General features: G+C 37.6%; 3 protein-coding genes across 4 annotated transcripts; all 3 read right to left on the bottom strand.

The window, feature by feature from the left end:
- Positions 1–718: 718 nt before the first annotated feature.
- Positions 719–4,781, bottom strand: LOC121245904 (proline-rich receptor-like protein kinase PERK4). Its single transcript, XM_041143811.1, has 8 exons — positions 3,979–4,781; positions 3,095–3,643; positions 2,905–2,991; positions 2,724–2,794; positions 2,472–2,548; positions 2,075–2,219; positions 1,817–1,978; positions 719–1,426 (listed from the first exon to the last, which is right to left on the bottom strand). Exons 1-8 carry the CDS (start codon positions 4,538–4,540, stop codon positions 1,181–1,183), a joined length of 1,899 nt encoding a protein of 632 aa, XP_040999745.1. The 5' UTR covers positions 4,541–4,781; the 3' UTR covers positions 719–1,180.
- Positions 4,782–7,373: 2,592 nt separating this feature from the next.
- On the bottom strand, positions 7,374–8,219 carry LOC121247691. The gene has a single exon (XM_041146099.1). The coding sequence runs from the start codon at positions 8,127–8,129 to the stop codon at positions 7,617–7,619; it is 513 nt and encodes a 170-aa protein (XP_041002033.1). The 5' UTR covers positions 8,130–8,219; the 3' UTR covers positions 7,374–7,616.
- A 206-nt stretch (positions 8,220–8,425) lies between these two features.
- Positions 8,426–13,730, bottom strand: LOC121247659 (acidic leucine-rich nuclear phosphoprotein 32-related protein-like). 2 transcript variants are annotated; one of them, XR_005937271.1, is made up of 3 exons: positions 12,260–13,730; positions 9,596–9,938; positions 8,426–9,197 (listed from the first exon to the last, which is right to left on the bottom strand). XR_005937271.1 is itself a non-coding variant. In XM_041146060.1 (2 exons), exons 1-2 carry the CDS (start codon positions 13,382–13,384, stop codon positions 9,660–9,662), a joined length of 1,404 nt encoding a protein of 467 aa, XP_041001994.1. In that variant the 5' UTR covers positions 13,385–13,730; the 3' UTR covers positions 9,250–9,659. The 2 variants fall into 2 exon arrangements, 1 of the variants encoding a protein (XP_041001994.1); XM_041146060.1 differs by lacking the exon at positions 8,426–9,197 and having other exon boundaries at positions 9,250–9,938.
- Between the last annotated feature and the right edge of the window lie 6,934 nt (positions 13,731–20,664).

Genomic DNA, 20,664 nt, shown 5'->3' with positions numbered 1-20,664 from the left:
GTGATTGGATGGCTTACTAACATTTTGTAAAGAGTAATGCTACAAATCACACTCTCATTTTATTTTTATTTTACCGTATAAAATATGATATTTTTATCACTTGAATAATGCTAGATATAAGTCCTAAATAGAAAAGTTTCACGCAAAAGCTCCACGTATACCCACTAAAAAATAATAGATTTTTGTTACACTTTTCCATAATAGGATCTATTTGTTTATAAAATAACTTTGCAAAACTTGTCTATTTGAGATTTTATACAAATCATTACTCTTAGATCATTCTTTGTTTCTTCTAAAAGAAAATCAAAAGTTGATGTTATGGGCATTCTGGCGAGTCGCCATAAGTAGAATTCATCACAACCTCATCATAATGGGATAGAAGTAAAATAAGAGTGCGAAATGCATAAATTTTCTTTTGCTAATACAACATAAATTTCCAATCATGGATTTTGATACCCAATGTTGTCAGGAATACCGCTACATGATTTATAAAAGAATTACACAAAATAATTTTATAAATTGACATGACTTTATTTGATTTGTTTGATCCACTTTATAATAAAAATAATTTTATAATCTAACGAGCCACATCAAACCACATCAATTTATAAAATTATTTTTGTATAATCTTTTTATGGTTTAAGTATTTCTCTTTTGTCAAATACTAAAAACTTAAAAGAAACTAACGACAAACAATTGTACTAAGAAAGATGACTTAAAACTATCCCCAAAATTGCTGATTGCTAGTTCAATTGTATTATACAAACAGTGCTTTTCACAAATAACATATAAGCTAGCTAGATCTGTCTCCATTGCTTAGTTTATGCATTTACGCAAGATCATTACATGATATCCTTTTAGAAAGAGAAAATAAAGCAATTAGTCAAGTGAAATCATGATATAAATTAACACAACTATTTTATAATTTTTACGCTCTTCAATAAAATATTATTATTTTTTGAATCCAAAACCATCAAAATCAAAATTCAAATAAATTTTAAAAATAATAATATTTTATTGAAGAGTTGTATAAAAATTATAAAATAGTTGTGCGCGTATCATTTTCTGTCAAACCCTAACGAAACCATGATGTATCTTTTAGCATCGCCTCAAAAAACCCAAATCCCAAGTTTCTTATAAACATTAACCGAATTACCATGAATAGTATTAATCTGGTTGCTCAAAGGTAATTCTTTTGGTTCGTTCCATTGCCCTCGCGGAACTCGTTGCTGGACATGCCATACTCGCCGCTTGCAAATTCCTGGCTAGACAATGCTATCTTTCTGAACTTCTTCATGTCGGTATTATATGCAGCGGTATCATATTCTGAGCTCCCATTTGGGTTGAAAACAGAGCTCTGGCCAGGCTTCACCCCATCATTTAAGTCTTCTAGCAGAGATATATCTCCCTCCAATGCACGTACAATCTGTTTTTCCATGATATAGATACATTATAAATTATTCATCGTCCTTTTAAAAGCATGCATATATGTATTGTAGGTCATCAAGTAAACAACACATTCTTCTTGTCTATAAGAACTACTTTTATTTATTATAATCTTAACATTATATATATATATATATATAGAGAGAGAGAGAGAGAGAGAGAGAGTAATGTTGCAAACCACATTCCTAAGAAAATTCAAGTGTTGATAAGCTATGCCACCTCGTTACGTGAGATAAAAGTAGGGTGCAAAGTATAAGTATGTAGTCATTAGAGGTTAAAACCCTTAATAGTACGAAGGTGCAAAGTGTTTTTTTCTACACACACACGCACAAGTCCATTCTCCTTCGTGGGAGGACTTGGAGGTCCATACCTGGCTCATTTTCGGGCGCCTTCTAGCAGAGTGGCGAATGCTGGCAGCAGCACTGGCAACCATGCGTGCCATCTCATTAGGGTTGTAATTGTTCTCCAATTTTGGATCAACCAGCTCATCGTATTCGCCTTCCTCCAGAGCACGAGCCAAAAGCGGTCGAGCCTGATGTTTGTCACACATTTGCAGAAACTCTCAGTACTTTGCAGCCCAAAATTTGGGGGGTAATAAAACATATTATTGTTATTTTGAACTACAAACCCAATCCACTAAGCTATCATCCATTGTACTCGAAAGATCCACAGGTCGTCTCCCAGTTATTAATTCCAAGAGCATGACACCGTATGAGAAAACATCAGATTTTTCCGTCAACTTGCCACTTGATGCATACTCCGGAGCCAAATACCTGCATTGGCACATTATTTAGCAATTGTTGTGGGGTAATTTATCTAGCAAATAGGTATATCAATTACCCCACAACATCTGCACTAATCCTTTATGAGCGAATTATTTTTCCAACTTAGTTTTTTGCCTATTGATCACAAGCACAAATGATATTCCTAATATTAAAAGAAATAGAAATCGCCATTTTACATATGCTGAAGTTGCTCCATAGCACACACCCTTAATCATAGAAAGAATCTGGGAGACACCATACCCAAATGTTCCCATGACACGTGTAGATACATGAGTGTAATTGTCAGACGATAGCTTAGCCAATCCAAAATCAGCCACCTGAATAATTATCATTGGAGAATGGCTGATTAGATTCCGAATCATGAGCATCATATCAAATGAAATATAAGTAAATTTGATGGTTCTACACATCATATTAGTAGCTAGCTAGCTACTAATATCTAATGAAATATAGGTATATTTGTGTGTAGGAGCATGGATGAAGAACAAATACCATGGCTTCAAAGTTGTCGTCAAGGAGAATGTTAGCTGCTTTGATATCACGATGGATGATCCGAGGATGGCCTACATGCAGAATCAATCAACAAATGAGATGACTACATATACACACACAGGGGGAAAGAGAGATTGAGAGAGATAGAGAGAGAGAGAGAGAGTAAAAATTAATTCCTTACAGTCTTCATGAAGGTATGCGAGCCCTTTGGAAGATCCTATTCCAATGCGAAGTCTAGTTGACCAATCCATAGTTGGACGACCATTTCCTGCAACCAATAAATAGACATACTCCATCTGATATGGCTCATAAGCAAAATTATCACGTAAGCTGATAAGAAATGTTTATATCCAAGTGTAGAAATTAACTACCATAGAGGTGATATTCCAAGGTCTTGTTGGAAACAAATTCGTAAACCAGCATCCTCTGCCCACCGGCGATACAATATCCAACGAGTGAAACAAGATGTCGATGATGAACACGGCTAATGATCTCAACCTCTGCCTGAAATTCTCTCTCTCCTTGCCCGCTGCCTGACTTGAGACTCTTAACCGCAACTTCCTGTCCATTTGGCAACACACCTTTGTGCACATAACCAAAGCCGCCCTGCCCTAACAGATTGGCCTGCGAAAACCCACCTGTGGCAGCCGCTAGCTCCTCATAACTGAAGGTACTCTTGTTGAATCCAAGTGAAATATTTGGCGAAGGAGGTGGCAAGGGAGGTTTGTATGGGCCTGAGAAGCTGGAGCTCATCTCACCACTACTTGGCATCATCATAGGGGGTGGGGGACTAGGCCAGGCACCCCCCGCAGAAGGTCCCACTGGGCCCCCTGGTGGTGTCGATAGCCTGACAACATGGCCCACACCTTGGGGACTTTGGTGCCAGCTGGGTTGAGTTGGATTGGTGTAGTATCCACCACCTGCGCAATAAATCGTAGAATTTATAATATAGATGGATAGGCCAAAACGCTCTTCACGAGAAATACTTTAGAAACAAAAATTATATAAAAATAATCTTATAAATTGACGTGACTTGATATGTTTGTCAAGAGTTAATAAGCCCTCATCACACACCCGTACACATATATATATATATATACACAGAATGTTGAATAAATTCATTTGTGATCATTGTTGAAAGAAAAAAGTATACGAGGGTGGTGGGGGAAATTTTGTCGTAGAATATTGTTTAATTATGCACAATAAGCTTCCATGATGTCTTAGAAGCACAAAAGATGGCTATGGATATTGGCACCATTTTGTGAAGGATCTCCATAGTATTGCATCTCCACAAGACCATGCTTTCTCTTCTTCTTCCTTGAACAGCTTCTACAAATGAGGATCATGGCAATTAGCAACAACCCTACCCCAATTGTGACTCCTACTATTAGGGGTACAGTGTTGCTAGATTCCGACGAACTGGACGACGAGTTATCAGAACCCGAAGATGGCGAGACTTTGTGTGGAGGTGGCGGAGGTGATCTTCCAGAAGAATGGGGCGGCGGAGGTGGCGATACGGTTTGGGGCGGCGAGGAACCTGAGTTGTTATTTGGAGGTGGTGGAGGAGAGGCATCAGAAGAAGAGGGTGGTGGGGGTGAGCCATTTGATGGTGGTGGCGATGAACCGTTTGATGGTGGTGGTGATTGTGGCGGTGGTGGAGCTGGTTGTGATTCTTTAGGTGGTGGCGATGACTGTGAAGGTGGTGATGGTGACGATGATGGAGGTGATGAGGAATTTGATGATGAGTTCGATGGTGGTGGAGCGGCCAGTGAGGGTGGAGAGTCTGGTGACGAAGCAGTCGTGGAAGGCGAAGGCATTATTAGGTCGTGAACTTCCGACAAAGATTAACGTTGAAGTTTATGCCGGAAATTAACTCCACCTCTGCCGCAACTGCTCGTCTCAAAGATGGGAAGCCCCTGAACAATATGAAAAGTTCCAACGAGAGAGAGAGAGATCATCAGTTATGAAAAACAAACCCATTGCAATACGACTTAAAGCAGCGTAAATTGTATGAAAAAACACATCAATCAGCCATTAGAACACCATACGTGAGCACAAAACTTCCAAATATTGTTATGTACGTACGCTGTGTTTCTATCTTAAATAGGGGGTACCATCAAATTACTCAGATCATTTGAGCCTTTTACATGCTCTAATATCGTTTTCTCTTGTATTAGACATGGAGAATTCTGGGCAAAATTCCTTTTTTTTTTTTTTTTTTTTTTTTTTTTTTTTTTTTTTAAAGATGATGACTTTTTGTAGATAGAGAAAATGTTTTCTTTAAAAAAACTGGTACCTGATTGAAGAAGATAGGAGCTAGCTGGGTGATCTCAAAGAAAAGAGAGAAAATCAGTAGCATATTGGAATTTCCATTATAGTAAGGAGACGCTGTCCTACCCAATGGCCTCCTACAAAGCAGGAACTCTCTCTCTCTCTCTCTCTCTCTCTCTCTCTCTCTCTATGATCTAGTCTAAGTAAAGTTTGAGCCTTTTGTTTTGCCAACCCAAACTTAGTTCGAGTTGGTTATTCATTTTAATGGTTCCTGCATGGCTCATGTGGTTTTGCTTCGTTCACATTCATCAAATTATGACAACCTATAATTTTATTAATTCAGGTAATTAATTATGAAAAACCAATATTTCAGATATAAAAACTACTCTCTCCACATTGCACGCTTGTCTTCACACTCGTAATTAAAACAACCTCAGATTACAGACAATTGATCATCATGACCTGCAACCTCGTACTTTCCCCTAAAGGCTAAACGTATAGTTTATACATGATCAAGTTCCAAAAGAGAATCAAAGAAAGAAAGTTTTTCTTATGTTGGTGGCGTTGGGTCGCGATTACCTAGAAATTCACCGTGTCTTGTAATATGATTATTTCATCTTAAATTTTATCATTTTTAATTTTTTAATTATATTTACTTACATCAATTAATTTAAATAGTCATATGTCTACTACTTAAATGGATAAGGCAACTTAGGCCTAATTTAATTGTTTTCGCAGATGAAAAGAGATGAAATAAAATGAGTTGAGATAAAAGTTGAATAAAATATTGTTAAAATATATTTTTTAATATTATTTTTATTTTAAAATTTTAGAAAGTTGAATTATTTATTTTATTTTATATGAAAATTTAGAAAAGTTGTAATGATGAAGATGATATGAAATTAAAATTTTTGTTAAAGTGAATGAGATATTAAAATAAATTACACATCAAGAAAATATATAACTGAAAAATGATAAAATCAAAGATACATACATACATATATATATATATATATACACACACACACACATACATATATATATATATATATATATTTATAGCATTTTCCCAACATTCTCTATTAGAGATGCGAATTAACCATCAATATCATAATGGACGACTTGACGCTTTACAAAATATGTTGTTTCTACCACTATTGTTTTTTAGAAATATAACAAGTTTTTTTTTTTTTAATCTTAAATCTTATCCTCTTTAATTATTTTAACCACGTGGCATATGCCTTTTTTTTTTTTTTATGGGGCATATGCGTTATTATACAATCGATTAACATATAATACCACAACACATCCACAAGTATTACTATGGATAATTCTTGCATGAATTGTGATTATGGAAAAGCAACTGCTAGAGGAAGTCAAATTTATAAGATTTATTATCTTATACGTTAGATCTATTTTATAATCTAACGAAATCTTATAATCTAACGAATCACATTAACTTATATCAGTTTGTTGATTATTTTTATATAATCCTTTATAATTAGAGTATTTCTCAAGATATTATGCTTCAATTTTGGTCATCTATGGCTTTTGAGAGTGAGAGAGAGAGAGAGCGAGCAGAAGGGGGTCCTCCCTCCCAAGAAAAAGAAAAAAAAAGGACTTTGAAAAAGACTGCAGCTTGACCTGGGTTGCAGTTGGGAGACCGTTTGGACTCGGATATCTCAGACGCTAGTCGTTATAGCACTATCCTAGTCCATTACGGGATATAAATTCGGAAGAAGACTTTGTAAGCGAAATGGATGGCATCCATATATACAACGTTAAAGAGGAAGGCTCATACTCTCGCGCGGCAGCTTTAGTTCGTTCGTTTACTTGCCGCATTAACTCAGATCATCTGCCAAACATGAGTTAATTTTTATTTGAATTTTAAATGTGATAACTGAGATGCATGTCATCGTTTGACAGTTGCCTCCTGAGGATTAGGTAGTTTTGAATTTAACTGCATGCGATTCTTCAATAGTACAAACCACGGAGACTATTTTAGTAGTTTACCCATGATCAGGTGGTGGATCCAATTGTCTGAAAAGATTTTGTTCGATGAGACAAAGAAGTTGCCAAGAATTCAAGTTGTAATATTGCTTATTAATTAACAGGAGCTCCCAATCGACTGCCCCTTTTAAGCTGAAGCTTGAACATGCTGTACTGCCAGTATGCCCTGAATAAAGCTGCCTACTAAACACTGGGAACACTTGGGGTATGCTAGGAATATTAGGGAAACTTGGTCAGCATTTCAAAAGATCGAGTCAAGCAGGACGAGATCAAAAAGGGATTGCTAGTACTAGTTATGATAAACGTGCATCAATTTACTAAAGAAGTCACCTCAAACGCTTCAACATTAAAAGTGGAGCAGATTCAAACTTACCAAGAGAAATATTCCCCACATAAACATGAGGACAGTCAATTAGCAGAAGAACCCACTTGGGGAACAAGAAATTCAGATAGAGATCGCAAGGACGAGAAATATGTGTGCGTGTATAAATGGCAATTGACTTATAAAAATAAATAACATGACAACTTGGAAGAAATGTAACCACAGACTAGAGATAGAATTATAGTGGCCTACATGCCACATTATCCACTTTAGAGAGAGAGAGAGAGAGATCAGCCAAAGCACTGGTCCGCCGGGAGAGGGCCAGGGATATAACCCTGCTCAAAATACTGCAACCCGAACACTACGAGAATGGCGAGCAATGTCAAGTATGAGAGACCCTCAACAGCTCCCAACAACCCAAAAGGACCATTGGGAAGACCAGAACCAGTTTTGGTTTTGGTGTACAAGGACCAAGCTACAATTCCCACAACAACTAAATAGCTCACGCCTTCTAATGCACCTATTGAACCCCCGGGCCCCGGTGGGAGGCCGCAACCTGTTGTCTTGAGCGTGTAGAGAGACCAGCCTATCACTGGCGTCGACACTAACCCACCTGCTATTGCTGCTTTCTCTATAACACCGTTGCCGCCGCTTTCGCTGCTCTCTTTTGCCATTCCCAAGAGTTTGATCGGAGCGTACGATCTTGCTCTTTCATGTGTTGAGTTGAAGGGGCCGTTAGATCGTGAGGGTGATAAGGAATTTGATGCTGGTGAGTATAATAGCAACATCTTTGAGGCTGCCATATATATACTGCTACCGGCGCCGGAGACAAGTTTGAGAGAGAGAGAGAGAGAGGTGCCACTGCTAGTTCTTTACTACTGGTTAGTATATCATAAACAAAGATAGATATGTGGTACTAATCGTAGCACCTTATCCACTTGTGGTGGTGTGTTACACTTACATGTGGTGTTACTTGAGTTTGGACTCCATCAGTAGACCCCACATCAATACATTATCCAACACGATTATGTTCGCTCATGTCTCGTACCAACGGAGTACCCTCTATCTAATTAGTATCGTGAGAATAAACTAGGAAACATAGTCGAAAATTATGTTTTAAATAATTTTTAATAAGATCGAAAAACAACCCGAACTATCAATTTTTACCGCGTTACATCCTCGAGACTATCAAAACAATTATAATTTTTGTACATATTGTTAAAATCTGAACATTAAAATAAATGAAAACATAGCCTAGTCCAATCAAAATTGAGAAAGGAACCACCCAAGAATGGTGGCCAGGTACATATTGTAACTATATTCTCTAGGGGGGGGGGGGCGATTGACCGTTGAATTTGGCAGCATGTAGCTGTAGCTTGGCCAGGGTATGGCATAGCTGCTTTGGAATGGCTCTCTTGAGTACGAAACAGGGTACGACGCCGTATTACTGTTGCATAACTCGGGATGGATTAGTTAACTAACATCAGCTGATTAGGGTCGTGAAAAAGCTTTGCGAACCATCATATGAAAGTAAAGCCGCATCGCATCCGTCGGATTTATTAAGCTTAGCTGGAGAAGTGGCTAAAGTGGCTCGAGCGCACTGACAGACACGGCCTCGCTCTTCTTAGGTAGAGATAATTATATATAAAATTGACTGTCACACAGACATCCACCACGCGCATCATTACTTAGGGGACTTCCTTTCCCATCCAATGCAAGGAAATACAGACGGTTAAGCTGAGCTGCTTCATCAATATAGTTACGCTTCCCACCGTTGGATCGAAGATAATACCCAAGTTTCCAGGACGCATGTCACGCTATCCCAGCATCTGTAAAATTTCCATAATCCTATTGCCACCTGGCCTACTTCCCTGCAACAATAAAATTAAAAATAAAAAAGAAGCCTACAAACATTACACGTCATAACGCTGAAAGGCCACTTGATTGAATAAAAACACAAGTATCTACAAGAGTTTTACAACCCAACCCCCCGGCTTCCCCTTTTTTCCAAAAACTGCTCGGACCGACTAAAAAAGATAAAACAAAATCAAGTTTTTTTTTTTTTTCTCTCTGGGTCCCCTCAGAACCGCTCATAACTGCCATTTGAAAAACAAAGAGCAACGGCTATATCAGCGGGGACAAACAACTAACGGTTTTTTTAACTAAACATGTGCCACCACCCAACGTACATTTCCATTCCCTAATTGTCCAAGAAGGTGGCCAAAATCTCTACCATACTACCAACCAATCTATCTAATGTGAGGTTCACCTGTTTCCATGTTTGAAGGACATTTTAACATAACATTGACGACATAGGAGATTTAAGCTGAGTGCTAACGATGCTTCTTTGATGACTTGCTGAAGTCGACAACATCATCTTCTTCTTCATCGTCCTGGCCGATGTCATCCTCTTCTGCATCTTCATCCCTTTTCCTCTTAAGTTGCGAAGAAGAGGGAGGCACCACCTGAACATCATCGTCATCGTCCTCAACTTCTTCCTTCTCTTCAGAATCATCATCTTCATTTCCCGGTTCCATCACACAACCTCCGGTGTCACCTTCTTCAGCCTGCCCCACTGGTTGAACTAAGTAGCCCGCACCATAGTCTTCCTCCTGTCATTCAAGCAAAATTCTGTGAGTTCAAAGAGAGAAAATCAACAGTAGTATCCAATATCTGAACCTTGTATAAGATCTCTAAGATCTATAACTGAAAATCTATCGAAATAATCTCAGTAACAGAGGAAAAACTCAACTAAACAAAATAAAAGGCTTAATATCACCAGAAAACACACAAGCTTCAAAACAAGGAAATCAAAATCACTTAAAAGTGGTCGTAAATAAGAGGTTTATACTGTCATGTAAAAGCGAACTTATCCTCGAGAGAAACATGATACGAAACAATAACATTTTTTACAAATACAAAAAGTTGCTAAAGATGCCAAATGAAAGGCCAAATACACCTAAAGTTAACAAGGGAACGCATCTACAATCCATATAAGTATATATCCAACAAAATTGAATAGCATTTTAATTGAACGCATTAAGTACAGAAACATTCGGAGAAAAAAATCACATCTAAAAGAGGCACACCACCGAGAAGTACAGCATGCAAAGGATCTAGATCATCCATTGATCAACAATCTCTTCAAATTAAATGGTGCACAAAGGTAGCCAAGTCAGTTGACATGATCTAATCCAGCTTGAGTCAAAGCAATCAAAGCACATTGACAATATTAAATTTACCAGAATTTGCACGTCAAGTTTCCAAAAACACCAAATCCCACCAAAAACATAACTGCATATAGCAAATGACACAAACAATGTTTGACCAAATATGTGGCGGATATTATGGTCCTAGAAAACCAGGGAAGAAAAAGATCAGAGAGGGAATTAACACTTGAATAATCCATACTATGGAAACCTGTAATTATGATGCATTGATGCTTCACCATAACACAAAAAAAAAAAAAAAAAAATAATGTTATGAAGAGATAAGGTAAAAGCACCTCATGTACGAGGAACAATACCTTTGTTCTTTATGTAAGGGAAGAACTAAAAATATCGTGAAAAAAAAATCAACACAGTTGCATGTACGGGAATACTTTAAAACTGTCTTCTACCAAAAACATTTTGACATTTTAAAAATGCAAGTTATGGTGAATCCAGAAACTACTTGCCGAAACCCAATATAGTTGTTTGCAGCATTTTTTAAGATCGGAACTTGCTTAAGACAGAAAATAGAGTGAATCAACAGGATCCCATAAATTATCCACTCTTGTTCTTATGACGTATTTGCCGGACTAAGGTTTCTTTAAGAGATACTCTTGGAGAGGGTGAGGTGGAAGCCCATATATTCCAGGAGTGCGGGAAATGGTTCCTACTTGCCTCATGGTGTATTAGCCAATTAGGAGGGAAAGAAACATTCAAATTTTATATGACCATGAACGGACTATGGAAGTGCTCAAAACTTATGGCAACAGTGTGAAAAATGGTTCCTACTTGTCTTATACGATGTATTAAGAAGGAAAGGAATGGTAGAATCTTTGAGAAAAAGCATAAAAAAAAATAGATGCTTGCCAGCTTCAGCCACTTGGATTTTCTAAATTCCTTCCCATTTCTCATCATGTTAATGACATTTTCTTCTGAAAATCCTTGCTATTATTTTTATAAGTAAAATAAAATTTTATTGAAACAAGTAAATAGGTATAAAAAAGACTGAAAGTCCTAGCTATTCTTAGCATGATATTTGGGAATCTCATTGCTTTTTTACCAATACACTTCCTTTGGACAGCTTCTAGAGACTTTAATGGGTTAAACTCATGATTTTCTTGTATCTTTTTCTTTCTAGGTAGATGTCTCTCTTGCATACATCTTGTGAGCACTCTTTAATAAAGATTTCTTACTTGCCACAAAACAAAAGAACACTGCCAAAACCAGAAAACCCAACTTGCCCAAGATTGTTCATTTTATAGAGATTATACATTACAAAAAAGTCTAAATAGCTCAAACTGAGGAAGAAAACAGAACAGTGCATGCTTAACAACCTTTTCAGGCATTATATAGAAATACGCCTGGGGTAACAGATGATAGCACATGAAGCATACAAATAGCAATTATTTACTACAGCACTTTGACATATCGAGCAACAAATGATAGTAAATGAATGCAGAAAAATAATTCCTTTGGCAGATGGAGAAGATTACATGAAAAATAAACGACGACACAACAAAACAGTCTGTAAACGGTTGAAGTGGATTTGTTGAATACGATAACTAACTTAAAAATGCAACGGGATTCAAGCAACCAATCCAAATTAGAAGTATAAGCAGTCACTAGAAATAAAAGGCATGAACTAGCAATATACACAGCAATTTGAGGACAAAAACCACCACAGATTTAAAGCTAATTTTCCCGCAAATAAAAGGGAATCTCACCTCCTCCTCACCCTCTTCTTCGTCCTCAAACTCTAAGTCTTCTTCAACACCATGCTCTTCCTCCCCAGTCTCACCATTTTCATCCTCGTCCACATCATCCTCACCCTGCTCATGCCCATCAATCTCCCCTTCCATGCTCGTCAACCGCCCCGTACTCTCCAGCTCTGCAAAGTCCCCCTCGTCATTGTCCACTTCCTCTTCTTCATCTTCATCATCCTCGTCCTCATCATACTCGACCCCATCTTCCTCATCATCACTGTCCTCAATCTCATGCACCTCGACCACGTCGTCATCGTCACCCTCCTCGTCGATTTCCTCCCCTGACTCATTGTATGCATCATCATCGCCGTCATCTCCATCCTCATCAGCACCCTCGCCCTCCACATGCTCATACCGAAACCCATTAGCCTGATGATTTGGCCGGCTCACTCTCCTCGCCGTTTCTGTCTCTTCCTCATCGGCATCGCTCTCTTCATCCTCGTCAACGTCGACAACTCCTTCCATCCCCTCACTGTGTCCGTTATTCATTCCATAGGGCCGATCCTCGCCGTCGATTTCGCCACTCCCCGGGTCATCCTCCTCGTCGTCTTCGTCTTCCTCCTCGTCATCAGACTCGGGCCGCTCGTTCTCCTCCGCATCCATCTTATCCAAATACTTCAACGATTTGATCAACCCAAAAACCCTAGATCGATAATCCTTGACCCGCGTAACGGGGCACTCATAGAGATCGAGCGAGACGAGCTTGAGCGGGGCGAGCGGGGCGAGATCCTCGATGTATTGAATCCGATTGTTGGAGAGGTCTAGGTCTCGGAGCGAGTCGAGGCCAGCTTCGACTAGGAATTCGAGTCCGCTGGCAATCCGATTATCGGAGAGGATGAGCTTCTGGAGGCTTCGGAGGCGAGGGAACTGCTCGAGGGACGAAACGCCGATGTTGGCAATAGATAGGTGCTGAAGGTTCTGGAACCTTTCAAGGAGACTCGGAGGGGGCAGCCGACCTTGGACGCACTTAACGGCGCCGTCTAAGGTTAGGGTTCGAGCCGAGGCGTGGTCGGTTTGGCCGTCTAGCGCTGTCTCCACCGCCCGCTCCCAGATCTCGTCCATCAAATACGAAACCCTATATCTCATACACCCAGTTTCCAAACAAAAGCGAATCGTTTCAGAGCATGGAGAGCGAAAATTTCATAAACACAAACTAAACCTAAAAGTTGGATAAATACAACCCTTAACCCTAACTCTTAACTCTGTAAAATCGATACGAGACTCAATAGCTATCCCTTGACCCCACTTAAAACCCTAGAGATTTTTGGGGAGATGTACGGACTATTTTCTTCTGCAAGCTCGAGATGCACAGACCAACCCTCCTCTCTCTCTCTCTCTCTCTCTCTCTTATATTCTCTCTCTATTCGCTATTGGTTAAAATGGGGAATCGGGATAAACCCTCCAGAGGAAGGGAAGGGGACTCTGACTCGGGAGGTGCGTGGGCTAGCGTCGGGTTCGGGTGGGTTTGCTAACTAAGCGCTCGGTCTGGTCGAAATGGAGTGATTGAATTATTGCGGTCTGGACCGTTGGATTGGAAAAGCCACGCATCGATGACGTGGAGTGATGGAAGGTCGGGATTTGGGGTAAGTGTGTTTTCTTTCTCAATTCTCCAGAAGGATCGTCTCCTTTCCCTGGTTGTCAAATATTGGGACAGTTAGAGATATGCCTCTGCTTTTCAGATAAACTACGAGTTTGCCATTACATTGGACAGCTGTTTTGGATACGAGGTTTCTCAGTTTATGTTAATTGATTTCTAAATATTAATATTTTGTCATTTTGTGTATATGTAGATTTGTTTAAGGTTGCGTTTGGATGTTAAACTGAGTTGAGTTGAGTTGAGTTAAGTTGAAATGATAAAATATTATTATAATATTATTTTTTAATATTATTATTATTTTGAGATTTAAAAAAGTTGAATTATTTATTATATTTTATGTTGAGATTTGAAAAAATTGTAATAATGAGTTGAGATAAATTTATGTATCAAACGAAGCCATATAAATAAGTTGAGATATGAATTTTGTGGATCTATAGATTTGTTTAAATATAAATAAATTGAGATGTGAATTTAAATTAATGAAATAAGTTAAGATGGATTTAATTTTTTTAAAAAAAATTAAAATTTAATTTTTAAAATAAAAAATAAAAAATTAATAGATCGATAATTAATTTGAAATGAATTGATATCATTTTAACTAATAATCGTGAGCTGTGATGGATAGATTCGTCAATTAGTAAAAATTCAGAATGTGTGTGCATTAAAAATTGAAACAGAAGTAGAACCATGAGCAGCTTGGCAGTTGGCAGAGCGTCATTCCCAGGGTTGGGTCGAGCCAAATAGGCCCAGCGCGCGAGGCCTCGATAGGCCTAAGGGCAGCCTGCAGGGTAAAGCCCGGCTCGAGAGGATATAATGGGCCAGGCCAGGAAGGGTCGGGCCAGTCCAGGAAGTCCAGAAAGAAGCAATTAAGTGGCACGCACTAGGCAGGAATAAAGAGTCAAAACATCTGACACCACTACTGGCCGACAATACCGCACGCAAAGTCAAGGACAACCCCTTCCTCTAAATCCTGGTGGCTGGGCAAGCCTGAGGGGTGGACACCCCCTGATCGAGGCCATGCTACATTTAATGGAGGGCGGAGGCAGGCACGCCATGACGTGCCTCCAGGATTGTCAATGGTTGCCACGATCGGGCCTGGATGGTTTGTCATCTGAGTAAGGAACAACAACCCCACAATCAGCCTGTCAGAAGATCGCCCAAACCAAGTATATATATCCCCCTAGAGGAGACAAAGCTTTTTACAATATCTTATTATTCTCACGTGAGGCACATACCAGAATCCTTGACTAACTTAGGCATTGAAAGTATCTCCCACCACCTCGAGCTCTCATTCTCTACATTTGCAGGAAGGAGTTGAACTGACGAAACGGAGTTGCTCAGGCTGTGAAACATGACATCAAAAGTAGAGCCATACTGGTTACACTCCGCAGCATCAAAATTAAAAGCCCAAACCAAACATGAAGTTGGGTTTATTTCTTTAGTTGGCTTTGAGCTTTGGATGGAGACTAGATTGAAATTGTCATTACGAAGATAGATTTGAGACACACAAATTAGTGACATTGTGAAAACAACACAATTGATTTGTCCAAACTTTATCTGCAATAATATGAACATTTGAATGGCCCATCTTTAACCTATTAGGTCTCGTTTGATTACACAGATGAAATAAAATGAGATGAAATGAGATAAAAGTTGAAAGTTATATAAATTATTGTTAGAATATAATTTTTTAATATATTTTTATTTTGAGATTTGGAAAAGTTAAATTGTTTATTATATTTTACGTGAGAGTTTGAGAAAATTGTAATGATTATATAATATAAAATGAGATGAAATAGTTTGGTTTGTATAACCAAACCAGGCCTAGAGATCAAAAGAAAATCTATTTTTTCTTTCCTCTCAAGTACAACAAATTTGTTGGGTCTAGTTATAGGTACCCTCGATTTTTAACCTTGCTCGACCTTGTTGCCTCCCACGTCTTCCTCTTTTATTTTTCCGAAATGAGTTATCGTCAAATATATTTTCAAGAAAATGAGGAATATCTCAAACTGATCTGCCACAAATTGTTTAAGGAGAAGTCTTTAAGGGGATGTTTGGAAATAATTTTCATCTTATCTCATCTCATTTCTTCCCAAACATCATTAAAAAAGAAATATTTTCAAATTAATCATTACAACTTTTTCAAACTAATCATTACAATTTTTTCAAACTTTCAAACAATTCAACTTTCTCAAATTCTAAAATAAAAAGTATATTAAAAAATTATATTTCTAACAATATTTTAACTTTATAATATTTTTTATTCAAATTTTTCTCTCTTCTTTCCCAAAACTCAATAAATATTTAACTCAACATATCTCATTACTATTCACAACCTATCTTACTAATATTCAGAGCATTGGCAATGACCTAGCCAAATGTCAATACAAGTCTATAATTTGACTATATTTATCAAAAAGCTTCCACATTGGACTAGCTAAAAGTTTAAAGTTTAACATTTGAGCTACAGTAAATCTTAGCTCCTCTCTAAACTTGGCGAGTCACTGTTCACTCTTGAAATGTTTATTTTATTATTTCATCTACCTCCCATCTCTTTCCCTCGTTCTTTCTCTTTCTTCGTCCGATTTCCCTCATTTTCCTTTTCTTTGTCCTGAAACGTCCGAAACTCAAGAGACAGAGACCTGTTACTGCTTCGATCATCCACGCCCTCGTCTTCCAGCCCAAACAGTAATCTCTCTTTTCCACTCCTCTCTCCCTCTTATCTGTGTAGGCTTTCCTCTCCCTCTTCTCTTTCTATTTTCTCCCATTTCCTCTTCACCGAATGATTGAATCACCATGCTTTTTACTTTGCAAGGACCATTCATCAGTTGAACCCCTTTCCTTGCCAGTGAATCGTCGTCTAGAAGGTTGCGCATTCCTCCATAAATCTGTCACAAGAAAATCACGATTTGAGTATTTTTTACAAACTAATTTGCGATTTTGATTTTGCTGTGTGTTTTGCTTTACATGGGTTTTGATGAACACTCTGTTTCGATGGCTTAGAACTTTTGATTTTGCCGTGTGTTTCGCAATTTGGGTATTGTTTGCAGGAAGATTTTTTTATTCTAGTACTATCGGTTTCTTCAGATTTTGCCGTATGTTTTGCTTTACATGGATTTTGAGGAACGTAATTTTCATTCTCAGGTGGCTTTCTCAGATCCCCTTCTTAAAGTTCCTAATCTCTATGACCTGCTTTTGTTTATTCAATTATTGGGTCGAAGAATTTTTCATGTTAGAAAATCTAATTGTTTTCTGTACTATACTGTGCTTATATTGATTGGATAGAATGGCAGAAACAAATCATGTGGGCTGGCCCTCATTAGTTGGGGAGGATCTAGAGCCAATCCCAATTTAAATTAATCAAGGATATGCATAGCTTCATAATGCTTTTGTTGTAACCATCTTATGGATATTCAAACTACAAAATGCATACCTTTGCAAGTCAAATATGAGGTTTTGGGCAAGAGCCGTTGAATATTAAATTGGTATTTGGGTTTCATCCATTTATTTTGTCATCAATTCTGTGTTAAGAATTTACTTTAAAAAGAAAAATGCCAAGGGGTGGGGGGAAGAGGCAGTGAAAATGGTAGGCTTTTCTAATCAATTCAGCCAAACTGCTCCAAAGGTTAACATGGTCATTTATTACTTTTCCCCCACTAAGAAATTATAGTTGACTTTTTGAAGTTTTTCACTTGTTTGATTTGTAGATCACCATCTTTTGCTCCTTTAGACTTGTGCTGATCCATTAAAGGCTTGAGGTAGAAGTGATGTTCCTTGAGAACAGGCTCATGAGTCATAACAGTTTTGAAGCAACAATATTTTTTTGGTAATTCTCTAGGTTGTTGCTTTAATCATCAATGTCCAGTTGCATATGCATGGACAAGAAGTTACAACAAAAGTTATTAGCCACAAAAGTCACTAGAGGCTGGAAGCTAAGAATTAGGTGCTTATGCTTGCACACTGTTGCACCTCTTTGATATATTGTGTATCAATGGCTGCCAAAACAGTCTTATTGAACATGGTTTCAAACAAGTTTTTGGTTCTTTCCTGGTATAGTTAAATGAATTATGGTTTTCTAATACTATTTCAAGCAGTCTACATTTCCATTTCTGTATTTGTAATTTTTACATTCGATTTCTCTAAAAGTATATGATCAGATTTTGTTGTGGAAATGACTAGTATATTTAGCAATGTTGCATTTGTGGAGTTCTATAGTGTTGATGTGGTGCCAATTTTGGCAAAAAAGAATGCTTTTCAGAAGTTGGGTGGTTTGGCTTTTGAATGTTGAAACAACTAGGTCTTCCATTGCCACGTCCTTTGTAAATCTTGCTTCACTACTTCCATGCTTCCAAAACTTATGCACAGCCTTTGGAAGGTTTCTTTTTTTGTTCATTAATATGTTTTGCCTCTAAAGAGTGGAATTCGTAGGTCTTGCCCATGTTTGGCTTGTTTGCAGCTTGCTCGTTCCAAGTTCGAAGTACCATTTGTACAAATAAAAATCTCGTTTATTACATGATTACTTATCAAAAAAAACATTTAATATGTTTTGCCTCTATTCTATGCAGAAAGTAGAAGCTTTTCCCAGCTCAGAATACAAACAAAAAAGAAAAGGGCCCTTTTAACCTTTAATCTTCCTTTCTCTTTAGATACATTTATATGCCAAAAGTAGTTCATAACCAAAGCCACCCCCATTGTATTATAAGTTGCCATGAGGATATATGTGCTGCCTTCTGCAACTATAACATTATGAAATCCATGAGTTATACTTTGCATTTTTTATTGTGCACTTATAATTATTGGAGCTGGAATTGCATCTCTTTGATAATTTTTATTAAAAACCAAGGCAATTGAAGCTGGAATCTTGTGAATGTGCTGGAATCTTGTGAATTTGGACTTATATTGGATAACTTTTCTGACTCCTTGAAAATTTAATCTTTTTCAATGATGGACACACATTTTGAGAATGACCCATTCTTCACCACTCTCTTACAAAGTGGGGAAGGAGGTTGTAATAGCACACCAACGCAACATTCTAATGTTGTGATCCAAGCAACCCCAGCTGACGGTGAAAAGAGGCATCATTCAAAAAAAGTTTAAAGAGGTGCATCTTTCACTATAGAGGAGGATAATCTCCTCGTCTCAGCTTGGCTCAATATTAGCATCGATGCGATAAGGGATACTGATCAAAAGTCAACTCAAATGTGGGAAAGAATTACCACATTTTATCATGAATATAAAAAACCAAATATTGCTAACCGTTCTGAGTGCTCATTGATGAATTGATGGTCCACGATTCAAAAATTGACAAATAAGTTCTGTGCATATATAGCACAGGTAGAGCCATTGCACCCGAGTGGTGCAACCGAGCAAGACAAGGTATGTACCATTTTGTTTTAATCATGAATTTATGTTGGACTTATTTATGAACTAATAAATATTCCTTCAACTTTGTAGATTAAGAATGCAAAGATGTTGTACAAAGAGATGGTATGGTCTAATTTCACAATGGAGCACTGTTGGTGTCTTTTGAGACACCAACCAAAATGGCAGCAACACATATCCACCTTCAGTAAGAAGAGAAAGCTACAAGAAAAATATGTTGGTGAAGTTGATGTTAATTTAGCTGAAGGGGACCTGGAGGTTCTTATTGAGAGACCTCCAGGCAAAACAGCTGAGAAAGAAAGGGAGAGGAAGCGGAAGTCGATGGAAGGCAAAGAGGTAGAGATCAAAATTGCGTCGCTAAAATGACCGAGGATAGAGCGACGACCATGGAAGAGCAGAGAAATGCTATGTTGAAGGCAGACTAAAAAAGCGAGAAAGTATTTGAACTAAAGAAGAAGAAGTTTGAACTAGGGGAGAAGAAATTTGAACTAGAGAAGAAGAATTTTGAACTAAAGATGATGATGCTAGATGTACGTGGCATGAATGCCATGCAACAAGAATATTTCCGTAATATTCAACTAGCAATTTTTGAGGATTCGAAGTCTCATTCTGTAGGTACATCTACATCTCCTTCGACACCTTATGGAGGTGTCTAACTTCTAGTGTTGGTAGTCCTAAATTTTTTGAGAATTTAGTGGCTGCCGAGTCACATGTGGGCTGGATAAATATGTGGCTGGGTAGCAACTAAATGCTTGGACTGTTACCAAATCTGTATATATATTATTCTGTTGAGAATATCTTTTATTAAACTAGATTGTGTGTCTTCATTATTTTGTTGGACTGTGGACTATGGACTGTGTTGGATTGTGGAATGTGTTTGTATTTATTTGTGAATTGTCTTGCTCAATACTAATGTTCATTATATTCATATGTTCTGTGGACTGTGTTGAGGACACTATTAGTAGGTCTGAATTTTAGTGTAGTGGACAGATTAGAACGTCTGAATTTTAGTAGGTCAGCATTTGTATTTTTTATTCCTTTTCATGAATGATAATAGAGTTTTGTCTCAATTCCTTTTGTCTTTTGATTTCCTTTTGATTACACTTGTAATTTCAGGCACATTGCATAAGAAATAGGTTGAAGAAACAATAATTTTAAGTAAAATATAAATTATTAATTAATATATGAAGTGTATTTGTAAAATATAAAAAAAAATTATAAAATAATATTAAAATATATAATATTATATTGTTATTTTCACTTTAAAATAACTAGTCCAATGTGGATTCAACTAGTCAAAAGTTATTACTATAGCCAAAAGTTAAGATTCTAGTCAAATTTTAGACTTGGTAATGGCTAGGCCATTGCCAATGCTCTCACAAACCAT

This window comes from Juglans microcarpa x Juglans regia, chromosome 1S, assembly GCF_004785595.1.
Source record: "Juglans microcarpa x Juglans regia isolate MS1-56 chromosome 1S, Jm3101_v1.0, whole genome shotgun sequence".
Taxonomy (NCBI): domain Eukaryota; kingdom Viridiplantae; phylum Streptophyta; class Magnoliopsida; order Fagales; family Juglandaceae; genus Juglans; species Juglans microcarpa x Juglans regia.
Note: the sequence above shows the minus strand (reverse complement) of the source record. Positions and strands in the feature narration are given on the sequence as shown.